The sequence below is a fragment of the Diplotaxodon limnothrissa genome, linkage group LG19, assembly GCF_057381915.1.
Source record: "Diplotaxodon limnothrissa isolate DT_005_m linkage group LG19, D_limnothrissa_male_GT1.1, whole genome shotgun sequence".
NCBI lineage: Eukaryota > Metazoa > Chordata > Actinopteri > Cichliformes > Cichlidae > Diplotaxodon > Diplotaxodon limnothrissa.
The window spans coordinates 22362071-22375389 of record NC_140614.1 but is presented as its reverse complement, the minus strand read 5'-3'; the positions used below and the strand labels follow the sequence as shown (position 1 = coordinate 22375389).

General features: G+C 40.6%; 1 protein-coding gene across 1 annotated transcript in view; it reads right to left on the bottom strand.

Annotated features, from left to right (window-relative positions):
- Positions 1-6032: 6032 nt before the first annotated feature.
- Positions 6033-13319, bottom strand: part of LOC146612186 (glutamate receptor ionotropic, NMDA 3B-like) — a 92321-nt gene continuing 85034 nt past the window's right edge. Inside the window, exons 9-12 of the mRNA XM_085342666.1 lie at positions 11771-11922; positions 10383-10547; positions 9040-9107; positions 6033-6987 (exon numbers count right to left, since the gene is read on the bottom strand). Of these exons, the coding sequence (XP_085198792.1) occupies positions 6033-6987; positions 9040-9107; positions 10383-10547; positions 11771-11922 (1340 nt within the window). The remainder of the gene's footprint in view (positions 6988-9039; positions 9108-10382; positions 10548-11770; positions 11923-13319) is intronic.

The following is a 13319-nucleotide window of genomic DNA, read 5'->3' as shown; positions in this document are numbered from 1 at the left end:
GAGATTCACGTGCGTCCACCCGGTTCCTCCCCTTTATTTGCCCATACAGGTTCCCCCTTTCCTACAAAATACAAAACAGTAACAAGTAAGAAATTCCCCCCAAAAATTAAAAAAATTAAATCTGATTTTAAATGCACAGCATCCGTCACACGGTTTTCGGGTTACGCAGTCAGCCTCACAGAGCGCACATACACACACAAAGGCGTGGGGGGAGAGCAGGGGTGTGGAGGAGGGGAGGTGGGGGTACAGGGGGAGGAGAATCATGGTGTGTGCGCTTACCATGGGGGGAGGAGACAGTCTGGTCCACACACTTGCTTCTATCTCCGCTGAATTCCTGTTACGGGGCTACCGCCGTGAGGCGACCGAGACAAAGGGGTATATTTTGGTATGTGTACGTGTGCAGTGTGTGAGAGGAGCACACGAAACTTGCGCATGTGTGCGTAAAAGTGAGGGGGCGGTTTGGGAGATAACCTCTAATCTATTAGAACGAGAACGTTTCACAAACAAATATGATTAAGGCTCAGCATCAGCTACGCCCCGCGCTTCTGTAAATGCCATCAGAGTCATTTGTTGGCCCTGAGATTTTTCGGTCATCGCCCAAGGATTGTGGCTCAGTTGTGTCCGCCTTTGTTTACTCTAAAGGGTGTGGCAGGCGGATGACCACCGTGGTGCATTTAAATTCCCCTGAAGGAACCGGTGCGGTGAGGACCGTGAACACGCGCTCACGCACTTTGTGATAGCTCTACCGACACCTCTGGTTTACTGTCTCATCATGAATGACATTGCGGCAATTAACATCAAAGACTCGGCTGTGCGTACACACGTGCGTGCATGTGTTGTGTCGGTGGCACACGTGCTTGCACGGTTATCAGTTCTCAGTGGAAGTGAAAACTGAACTTAACCATCCACACCCACAGCACCCACACACCTTTCCTAATTTAAAGAAAAAAAAAAAACCATTTTATTCCACGTCTGGCAGGTCAATAATTAAGTGTGATACATTCAGGGACACTGGCATCCCATATGTTAATATCGTGGCAGACTAATTTGAGTAGGTGCAGTTCAGGAAGTCTCCTGCTGACCAGCCTCCAGTGGCTTTACACTCATTCAGATATTTGCACCCCCTCCACTCACCCCTTCTCTCTCAATCTCTGTCATTTGGCTGTGTGACACTGCTTGGTGCTAGATGAATGGGGGCGCCCCATTTAGTGTTTATCCTGTCTCCAGTTGCCAGGGAGTTTCTCTGGTTCTCATGGGGTACTCCCCCGTCTCCGCCTCCATCCCCTGCGCCCCTCCTGTTCCCCCCTGCCCTGCCTGAAGCCCCCACCTAAACAGCATCGCACACAAACCATGCAACCAACCCACCAATAATACCCAAGGGCTGGTCACAGCTGGCAGGAGCTAATAAACTCATCACTCACACTCTCTGGCTCCTATTTACCCACTACACAAAGCACTAAAAGAAGGGGGGTGGAGGTGCTTGAACGCTCTTTTCTGCTTCCCACAGACACTTACACTTTTCTCAAGGTGGTGAATTTTGATAATTATGAACACAGTTATAGAAGTTGTGAAAGCCACACATCACCACAATTGCATTTTCTCTAGTGGAGTTAGTGCGCTATCAGCACTCTTTACCATTTACCCCAGTTGGATGGTAATTGATTGCTGGAGGGGATGTACAATGGGGATTCTTAAGTTTGATTAAAATTTTCCTCGACTGGTGTTCACACATGTGACCCAATTATTTCGTCTGAGCGAAAGGGCAACCATCTCTGTTCAGATACAAACATGTATGTGCACATTCAGACCCAGACTTGCAGCGCATGTTTACATGGCTAATGCATGCACAGAGCTTCTTGCAGTGCGCACATAGCATACACATGTTACAGTAAATGCAGACTTTCATGTTGATCAAGTGCACATGAAAGATATTAATTCTATCATTGCATGCCAGCACATTTACCCATCCATCCATGCAAACCCCAACTTTACAACTCGATTCTGATTGCTTTTTTTAAACAACCTATTCAGCTTACCCTGCGTGCTTTGAAGACACCTGACACAGAGGCCATGCTTATTTTATTATAAGGGAGAATCCAACCATGTGAGTGCAGAAAATGAAAGATTGATCTTCACTTTATCCAGCGTGGTTGACGTAGTGGAACTAAATCAGCGCCTGCCCCCATCCATCTATCTATCATCTCCTTCAACCAACACACAAGTTGTTATTGCTCTTCTGTGTTACACAGTTGTGGTATCAATATCAGCTTTGGCTTCACTAAGTGTCAGGTTTCATATAAGCACTCAATTTTCAGTCTCAAATAGCAAATGGGATTTTAAAAGAATATTAATATAGCTCTGATTGTGTTCCCTTGTAATTTGAAAGACAATCAATAGAGAAATCTGAAACAGTGATTTGTTTTGGCATGTTATGTAGGCCGGCACTTCATGGGGTGGTTGATGTTTGGCTGACTAGCAAATGAACATGGGAATGCAGAGATAATCACATAATATAGGATGCACTCTCACTGAAGGTGGCTTTTCTTTTCCCAAAAGTAAATAAGTGCATGTCTCTGTCACACTGTCAACATAATGTCCTCAGTGGTAAGTCATTCTGTGCAGGTAATGCCACTCCACAGTCTATGCTCTTGTGCTTAGGGACAGCTTCAAGTGCCACTGTGTGGCTAAGAGCTGTCATTACATGACAAGTTAAACAAAGCCATTATACCCTGAGGTGAAGTAGTGCTTAAACCTTTACTTGAGTAGCCTCAGGAACCCTGGCATTTGTTTGACAAGTCTATTAGGTTGTGATACCATTGATTCTGTGCTCCTTTTGTGTTTCCAGACTGCACTTTACTTTGATAGGGCTCGTGGCAGATAAGAGGAGGATTTCACTGTGTTATTGGCTCCAGCATGTTAAAATGTGATAAGGATATTGATTGAGGGCTTACAAAGTGTTCACATTTTATCAACATTTCGACAAGCCAAAAATCATAATCACCCACAATTCTCACACAAATCAAATGCTTAAGTGCTCCATGGTAATAATTTGCTATAGCAGAGGCACAGTGGTTAGGATTTGTTCAGTTAGTTTGATAGAACAGATATATTCTGCAGCTTGACTTTGACTCTGCAGTTCTATGCTGTCAGTGTTCGTTCTTCTTAATGCATTTGTTGTTGTGACTAAAATGGCCTTCTGCTACTAACATTTTAACAGTTCTGTCAAGAGACCAGATACACCTCAAAACGTCATTGTTTAATGGAGGACTGGGAACACTGTGGCACATTAAAAGGAAAGAGTGCAGGTTTATTGCTTTGTTTACCACAGTGGCAGACAGCCCAGACTATCAGTACAGAAAGAAAGATGGATCTCCTGACCATTAAACTAAAGGGTATAAAAAGTCCTCTGAGATAAAAATTTTGGTCAGTAAAAACTGTCCAAAAAGTAACAATATATATAGGATTCTACTTATTTTTTGTCCATAAATGATGCCAAACAGACCAACAATCCTTTAAGAACCTGCTAATCATTTACTGGGTCATGCTTACTCACACTGGATAGTTGTTCTAAAATAAAACGAATTGGTAGGAAACACATGTTGAGTCTGATGTGCTGCTATGCTCTTACACCTTTAGAGAAAATGCTGTTTCCTGATTACAAAGTTTTTTTTTATTAACATTTTTGGTTCTGAACTTTTTAATCGCTTTGACACTTGTGACAGGACGAAGCAGCTTTATCTGTAAAAAGCATTAAATAATAAAAACAGTTAAATACGGCTGACTAAGTTCAAATCCATTAAAGCAACTTGCTTACAGTGTTTACTGCTGTTTCCTGTCCTTAAATAATAAGAAAAGCTCGACATTTTTTGCTATCCTTTGTTTCCATTCAAAATATGAAATAATGCCAGAAAAATAAGTATATAAATGTTTATTTCAAAACATGAGGATGACCATTTATGGTAAAATTCAATAATATGCCCTATATAATTTTTATGACGGGTAACTTTAAAAGTATTTCTTTAAATATCCAGTACAACAAGTTCTTTCTCAATAAAGATTTAAAATGTTTTTTTTCCCTCATAGACACCATGGGATGTGAACACAACCACTTCACACCACACCAGATTTTGAAAAATTTAAATGTACATCAGTACCATCATCAGCCATGTTAACTTTCACTGCTATCAATTTTTTCTTAAACTTGCTGTCACATCCCCAGTGCTTGCTTAAAGAACTGAGAGACACACAAGACTGACTATCCCAATACAGTTAGGTGTCGTTACATTGTATAGTGCTGGAGCGAGTTCGTAAAACCTTATTTCCCAGATCCTCTGCTCTCCATGAGAACTGCATGGCAATATTCAGTTTCTGTCTGCCATTGTTTCTTCAGAAGTTAATTGCTTAAATTCATCTGTTTGTCATTTTGCTGGAATAAAACCTGAATCCACACACTCGCCAGTGTCCATAGCCGCAGGAAGCAGGGATTCAGTGCCATCCAGTGGTGGACTGAGTAACTGAAAGCAAGTCCCACATGCAGCCAGTTTCTGAAGAACCTCAGATCTTCGTAGCTCCCAATGGCTGATTTAAAGCATGGAACTTAATTTACGTTATAGAAAAAAAGTGGAGAAGAAAATGTGTAAAAGCATACATCTATTTCAAAGATATGTTAAAAAGATGAAATCTCACCTATCAGATCTGCAGGTACTGAGTAAATTGCAATCCACACTCAGTGTTTTTTACATGATTGTTTTAGTAATGAAAAATAGTGGATACATTTATTCCAAACCCATACCCCAGACACACTATTCAGAAAATTAAAGGGGTTTTTGATTTAGTATTGCACTTTTATAAAGGTGGTGTAGTCACGTGAGGCAGCTTATAAAAAAAGATGCTAAAAACTCAGCAGAGGCTGAGATGAACAGCTCTAGCATTGGCCAAACTAGAAAAACACAACACTAGAACCCGCATTGTCCTGACTGCATCTTTTTAATAGACCTTCCGTGGCCTTAAGAGCTAATATTTGTGGTACAAGCTTTGCTGAAGCTGAAATCCCTTATGTCTTTTAATCACTGGGTCAGGGGAAAGTCACCTTTTTATAACTAAACTTTTCAGGATAGTTGGGTTTAATGGCTTTAAACTATTTCACTCTGCAGACTTTCAAATTATTGCAAATTCAAAAACAGTTTGTTTTTTTAAAGTTACTAGCAGAGGAGAATTACCATCTCACAAAGTGACGTATTGTAACAGGAGAGAAGCATATAAAAATATCCAAAAAGAGTATTTGACTCGTTGGGTATATCTACTGCAGAACAACATAAGCAAAGATGCAAAGCATCAATGCACGTAAGGCTTGCTTCAGTTTCATGGGATCTGGATTGTTGCCCCAAAAGAGAATTGTTTTGGGATTGTGCAACACTTTTATTTTCATCATTCATAATTTTAGGAAATTATTATATTGGTTAATTGAAATATGCTAATTTGTTTCTTTTTCTTATCCTATGTATTGGATGTGTATGTGGATTCATTCAATTTAGTTAACGTTAATTGTGATTTTTCTGTGCTTTTGCAATTATCCATATGTGCTTGTAGGCCTTTTCAGCCAGCACAACACACCACATTTTTGATTTATTATAGTTCCTACAGCGATTCCTCATGTGACCTACTGTTTTCCACAGTAAGCACCGTGGTTTCTGGATTCCCATTTCAGTTTGTCGGATCTGGTATGTCGGGATATTAATGGGGTTATGTTCTGCTTTTTATTTAAATATTACATTGCTTAATTAATATTTCATGGATGACATCAGCTCTTCACTTGCAGAAAAATATTTTTAGTTGCATTTTTAAGTAAGTGTGGAAATAATTCTCAGCATGAAAATTATTAGGTTGCAGTAAGTAACATTGTGAGTAAACACGTACTGTTATAGTTCAGCAAACGCCACATAAATGTAACCCATACCAATAAAGCCATCTTCCCGCGGCTATGCAAGCAATACCTCACTAACCCTGTTGCAGTCCTACAGGTCAGGAGTTAATCAAGTCTCACTGCTTACAGTCGACTGGTTAGCATTTGTCCTCTCCAAAGTGTTCAGTGCACGTGATAGGTTAGCCTTCTGTCTGTCCAGGCTAGAAGTATTCCGTGTTTGGATAGTTGTATTTCCAGCACCTTGTTGGTTGGCTCGACTTCGCTCCAAACTAGTGGACGTGCGCGACTGGACAGTCCTTTCTCCTGTCAAAGTATTAACAGGGCGCACTTGGTTGGCTCTGCCTCTGTCCAAACTGTTAACTGTGTTTAACTGGCTGCTTCTCCCATGCTCCACAGTCCCAGGCCCACCTGACTGGTTAGCCCGCCCAGTCTGCTGATTATTCAGGGTTTGCAGCTGGCTGGTCCTGTCTCTCTCAGGGAGCCTGGGCTGAGTGGAGCTACTTCTGTCTGTATTAATAGTTTGTATCCTCTGTCTGTCCCTGTCCCTATCAAGACTAGTATCCCTGCGTACCAGTCCACTCCTCTCTCTCTCCAGACTGCTCTGGATCTCAGCTCTCCTAGCCAGAGCCTCTCTCAGCTGGGTGCGGAATATCTCGATCTTTGCTTGCAACTCCTGGAGCTCCCCTTCCCATAAGCTCGTCTGAGCACCTCTGGTTCCCATGGGAGACAGCACCAAACCTGTGGAAGCCAGAGTCGAGACAGGGCCCCCGTTGACATGGAGGCTAATCTGTGGAGGAGAAGTAAAACTCCCCAGGTTGCCAAGCCCCAACCCTCCGAGGCCAAGTCCAGGACGGCCAACCATCCCAGGCCTGCCGCGCACTGAGGCGGTGTGTGTGCGCAGGCGGTAGCTGTGAAGCGTTTCAAGGTCAAAGTGCACACGTTTCTCCTTGGGTTCATTGGATGGTGAGGAGTTGCCCGTGTCCCCAGCTGACGTGGGAGGGGATGGTGGAGGAGGCTGATGCTGTTTCCTGTGTAGGGTGCAGTTCTCCGAGATACAAGAGGGGCTGGTGAAAGAGAGAAAGATCACAGCAAAGGGAATACACAGAATCAGATATGCTGTACTGCAATGCAAGGACTTTTATATATAATGTAGGATAATTATACCCAGTAAACCAAATGTAGAGTGTAGTGATATTAACTGACTAAACACTACATCTTTTGTCTCAATTATAATTTATCTGTTAGGGCTTCTTTTTTAAATTAAATAAAAGATTTAAACCCATTACAGGACTTTCACAAAAAAATATCTCCTTCACAATTAATTTTGTTATCAAGTCATAGAAATGTAATAATCTGCCACAGTAGCACGAAGGGTCTAACCTGCTTCTAATATGATTATTTAAGAAAAAAAATAGTTTGACGTTTGGGCAAAATATGCTTATTCATTTTCTAGCAGAGGGTTAGATGATGAGATTGATAAGACTCTAGACTGTACATATGAAATTGTCAGCAGCTGCCAAGCTCAGATTAAACAAGATATAACGGCTTTAATTACTGAGCTTTGCTGAGAGGTGCTGGTAAGTAGATTTTAGTGATGGGTCGTTCGCGAACGAAATGGCTCTTAGAGCCGGCTCTTTGACGTGAACGACGCGAGCCGGCTCCTTATCGCGAGCCGTCACGTGGTTTTTCTTTTCTTTTCTTTCTCTCAGCCTCTCTCTCGCACTTTTTTTCCGCTTCACTCTGCACGCGAGCCTTGTGCTTTACGCTGGGCAGAGGGGGGAGGGGCGGTAGTTACACTCAGTAGCACAGGAACAGAGCCAGAGAGAGAGAAAGAGAGGCAGGGACAACAACATTAGAAAGGTATAGTAATCATCCACAACTATTTTCGGTTGCAGATGATAAAGGATTGAGAAAGTTTATTCATGCAGGTCCATATGACAGAGAATATGCATCTTCTTTTAGTTTTCATATTATAATTTATATTTAATTGTGTTGTGGTTTGCAGTGTTTTGTGTTCTTTTCACTTTAAATTTGTGAAAGGAAAAAGCTGAAAATTTAAATAGTTAAAACTTGAAATGTGAATAGTTGATTTTTGTATTATATGATTTATTTATTACATTTTATGTGGAGTGAATAAATAAAAGTATATTTACGGTGGCCCCTAGAGACAAAGCACATACAAACTTCAAATCACGTACGAACTCTGAAGCATGTACAAACTCCAAAACACATAAAAACACGTACAAACTCCAAAACACGTAAAAACTCCAAAACACGTAAAAACACGTACAAACTCCGAAACACGTAAAAACTCAGAAGCATATAAAAACTCAAAACACGTACAAAAGACAACAGAAGTGCTCCAGGATGCTGGGCGCAGTGTTGAGCCTTTGTTATCTTGTGGCTACACAAGCCAGCAAGTACCAACGACCGGATTTGGTGTGTGGTAATAACAGGTAAATGAACTTTTTTTTTAAATTATTTGAATATATATATGAGTGCCTGTGTATAAATACACAAACAATACACACATGCTTTCAATTGTGTAATTTAAGTGATCTAGTAGCTCTGCTTTGGAAGTTCAGTTCATGCTAGAAATGTGTTTTGGAGTTTGTACGTGTTTTGTCTCTAGGGGCCACTGCATATATTTATATATAAACATATATAAATAAAACCACTTGTTTTTACGTTAGTAATTCCTTTTGTGCATAATTTTACATTATTGTTAATAATAAATTAATTAAAGCAACAAAACAACCTGAAGAGCCGGTTCGGAGCCGAAAGAGCCGGCTCTTTTTAGTGAGCCGAACCGAAAGAGCCGGATCTCTAAACAGAGCCGGAAATCCCATCACTAGTAGATTTTATTGTCCATTTCCAGTCTTTATGGCTTTATTTTTAGCTTGCTGCTTCATATTATTGTTATTAACCAACTTAAAGCAAGAAAACAAATAAACATTTGCCTCCCAAAAACAAAAAGTCACGCTCTCTTTTTTTATTTTTATGAAGTAAAATAATCAGTTTTTGCGCTTCCAACAACAAAGTGACATCTGTTAAACACACAAACAGAAGAAAATAGACAACATAGTGGTGCATTAATCACTTAGTGAATTCATTACTTTTGATCAAGGCCGGCCATTTCCTTTCCAACATCCTCATATGTGGTGTGCAGGGCTCTGTGAATTTTCTGCAAGCAGAGAAGATGATTAGTAACATGGAATCTGTTAAGACACCATCAGATTTGAAATAAATCAGGAGAGATGAATTTGCAAGGGTTATTATTCTATCCAGCTGCAGAGAACATCTGTGACAGCCGTTCCTGCTATAGTGCACTTTTGAATAATTTACTCTAATAATTGCAATTCAGTGAGAGACGGTTCCTTTCTGCTTAAAGTTAACGCGTCAGTTGCTTGAGGCCTTTTTCATTTAAGTATCAAAATGCTTAGGTTAGCATGATCAAAAAAACAACTTTAAAGTGTGACTATGCTTTAATATTTCCTGCGGGAAATGAGGCTTATTCTAAAGATAAGAATAATATTGAGGGTCTGACACAGATGCCAACGCCTCATAGCGGAGCTTCTTTTGTGATGAATGCTAGAGGCTGCCCACGAGTGGTTGCCCTTTTAGAGAGATGTAGCAAACGAATATGAGCAATATGAGCAGTCTTGATATTTACACTGCTAGTTCCATTATTCACTCAAAAAATGTTGCCACTGGCACCTCATTTGGTAATGGCCAGAGCCTCATAAAAAAAACAAAATATGACCTTTAAATATTCAATTTGTTGTTTCTTTGGTGGATGTTGTCATAAACACACATTTGCTGTCAGAAACTTCCTGCAATTCACATTTATACACTGACTTTGTGAAGAAAATATAACATATTTGAATTTTATGTAAAATAACGAATATTTAAAATTATTTTGCAGATGAAATCTGTATAAATAGCTTCATATAACGATCTGTCTCTTCATCTGTCTGAGAAAAGGCTAAACAAACAAAGGCACGAATGCATAATGTGTCTTTATAAATCAATTAATAAAACACTGCCAGTGGTAAGATTTATTAACTTTTTACTTACAAATTGACTATTCAAGAACCTAATTTGTATTAATTAATGTAATTAACTTAATGGAAAGACATGTTTAATTGAATATATCTGCTATCACAGACAATTCAGCTTTAGGAACATTTAGTCTAATTGTTGACTTTTTAATTTGTAACCAGTAGAGGGCGTTGGTTATCTGCAAGAAAAGTGTGAGCTCCAGGGGGTAAGGATGTCTCACCAACAGCAATATACATATGAGCACACATGCATATAGCCTTTGACTGTGCTCCTATGCGTGTCTTTGGTGTGCACGAGAGATCATGTGAGTTTTAAATGTCTGAGCATAACTCTTTGTGCTCAAGTGCATGGCATGTCTTGCTAGCATGAAAGATGGTGTGGCCTTATGTTTACTCACCTGGCTGGTGTGCAGCCAGTACTGAAGTGTGTGGCTACGCCGGAGGCGAGGGATGACCAGGTGATAGAAAGTGTGTTCACCTGCCAAGGTCAGCAAGGCTCCACCTACCCCCATGCATAACAACACGAACAGGCCTGAGAAATGCTGGATTCCCATCTGTAGAGTCTGAGGGGGCGGTGACAGAAAGAGAGCATGAAAGAGAGAGAGTGAGGGAGAAGTTGGGGGAGTGACACAGATTACTGAAGACTTAAGCCGACAGAGAGGAAAATACAGAGATTGATGATTTATATTTACATAATTACCATTTAGGCCACTTTTTGTAAACGAGCACTTGATATTCTGCTGTTGTGTATCTAGTTTGGCCGTGTAAGCCCATAAGAATATTAGTCAAGAGAAGAGGTCAACAGCGTAAAAGACATTTTTGGAAAGAAAAGGGTGCAGAGCAGCGCGGCAGCAGAGAAAACGGGGGAGGCATAAAAGAGAGTAATAGGAAGAAACAGCAGTTAGTACAGAGATGGTAAAAAGAGACGATGGTTAATTGAAGAGCAGCTTTTCCCTATTTGATTTGCCTAAACCCACCCTGACATAATGTCTATCTCGTATGAGGCATTCATCGGCCTGGAGGAAGTGGAAGAGGCAGGGACAAGAGCAATGCTCTCTAATCATGTTTCCTCCACCCGACTCATTTCTGCACTGTCTCCGATGGCAATTAGCCCCATGCTGACACCACAAATTCATCAGTGACAACACTGACCTCCTTTTGCTCCTAATCCAGAGGGCAGGTTCACACCAACGCCTACATTGTTAGAAAGTAGCCAGCTCTCTGCGCTTCAAATGGGATGAACAGTAATAGCTTTCCGATGCAGGGTGAAGTTAAGGTTTTCGTTTCACTGGAGAAACCTATGACTGCATAATTGCATTTGTTGCTATATTATGGTTTAACTTTGAAGTGGGATTTAAAAGAGATGGCCAAAGGGAGTTGAATAGCTTCTCGATTCGCAAACAAGAGATGTAGATACGGACATTTTGCTCTGTCTAGAGATTTCCAGTCCTTTAAAAGGAGTGCAAGTAAAAGGGAGGGCAAGAACTCAGAGTACTGTAGCACCCACACGATACAAATAAGAATCGACACTCAGACAGTGCGTGCCTGTAACTCTGGTTAAGGTCAGTAAATAGGCCCGAGTTTATGTGATTGTATGTCTTTGTTTGTGTGTGTGTGTGTGTGTGTGTGTGAAATTGTCTGTCAGTGTATGTGTGCCTAGCTGGCAGGCAATCCAGTCTGTGTCCCAAAGGGAGACTCATTTATAGAAGTACAGCAGCAGAAGGCTTTGCTTAACACACAACACACGTACACAATTCATGAACACACACTCCCACGGATGACTTACCTCAGTGACTGCAAAGACTCTCTTTCCGCAGGGTACAACCTTATACCATTTGTCGTGTAGCATGTCCATGAAACCGTCAGACTTGTAGCGACTGACGAACTCTGACACATTACGGGTTAGAGGAGAACCCTGGGGAAGGCCAATACCATAGCCTGAAAGAGGACACAGACACAGATGTAAATACGTGTGCTAAAGGTAACCAACCTGAGAGCTACAGTCATGCCTCAGGAAGATAGTGTCTAACTCGGTGTTTTTTTTTTTGCAGTAAAACCAAAGTCAGACAGTTGCACTTTGCCAAAGGGCAAATGGCCTCTGGAAAAAGAAGATTTACGGTTTACAGTCTTCAGATTGAATCATAAATAAACTATGTTTTCTGGCAAAGTATTTCCACCTATAGAGTGCAAATACAGTGTCCCAAGATTCACCTGGACAACAGCTCTGTATAAAAGTGGAAACCCCCCCCAGCTAAAGCTGTTGGAGGTTGTATTACAGAACACACAGTGGATCAACTTTAAGTATTGCGTTGTTTGAAGCTTCTTTCGATATTACCCAAGAAGTTTATAACTACAAACTCTAATCAGATCTAAAGCATAGAAAAGATTAGATGTTATTCCCAGAGGTATAGCAATAGGTGATCAAGACACACAACCAAGTGGTCTTTCATGACCCGTGTGACCTTCAGGAAAATGTAGCAGTCGTTCTTCATTAGTCTTTCCTTTTTAAAGTTCCCATTCAATTAATTTTCCCTACTAGTGCTTGTTTTAGATGCAGAAAGAGCTGCCAACCATCAGGGTTTCAAATAATTATTCTTAAATGTTCTAATTTAATATCATCCCCGCTGAGACACGATTTAGTCTTTTCTACTCTTTTATGTTTGTTTGGTTTCAGACTTCAGGGTCAGAGTGTAACAAGCTGGCAGCTCTGTCTGATATCAGTCTGCTTCTGTGTCTTGAGTTTGGGGAAGAAAATTGCTTAAATGCGCATAGATGATTAATGATTTTATCTCAGTAACTTAGATGTGTTTCAGAAAGATTTCCGCATATGTTCAAAACTTCCTGTGATTTCGAAACATGTCAAACGCATCAGTGATGAGCTTATGGAGCGAGAATCGAGGCTGATTTAAGATAAAATTATTTTCTTCTTATTCTGAGAGTAGTTAGTAAACTGGGAACAACCTTTCTAAACTCTCAGCAGTGCCTTAGAACTTGGTTTTCAGACATTTTGAGAAAGAAAAAACATCCTCGTGTTGGAACTCTTCCTCCTTTTCCCATCTGGCGGAGCTGTATTAACTCATAATTCATAATCATATTTTGGTGGATTTAACAAATACCCAGCCTTATTAGAGGCTTCTTCAATGAGTAATGTTGTGGTGTTTCTTTCTTTTCATGTTTTTATCAGGAGGATGAATGCACGTGTTCTGTCCCCTTCTTTGCTGCTGAAATAAATATACCTGTGTGACATGGTATGAGATTTTTCTATGTAACAAAGTGGTTCTGGTGACAAACCCTAACAACATGAGAGTGGAAAGGAAAGAAATTTAAGATTATAT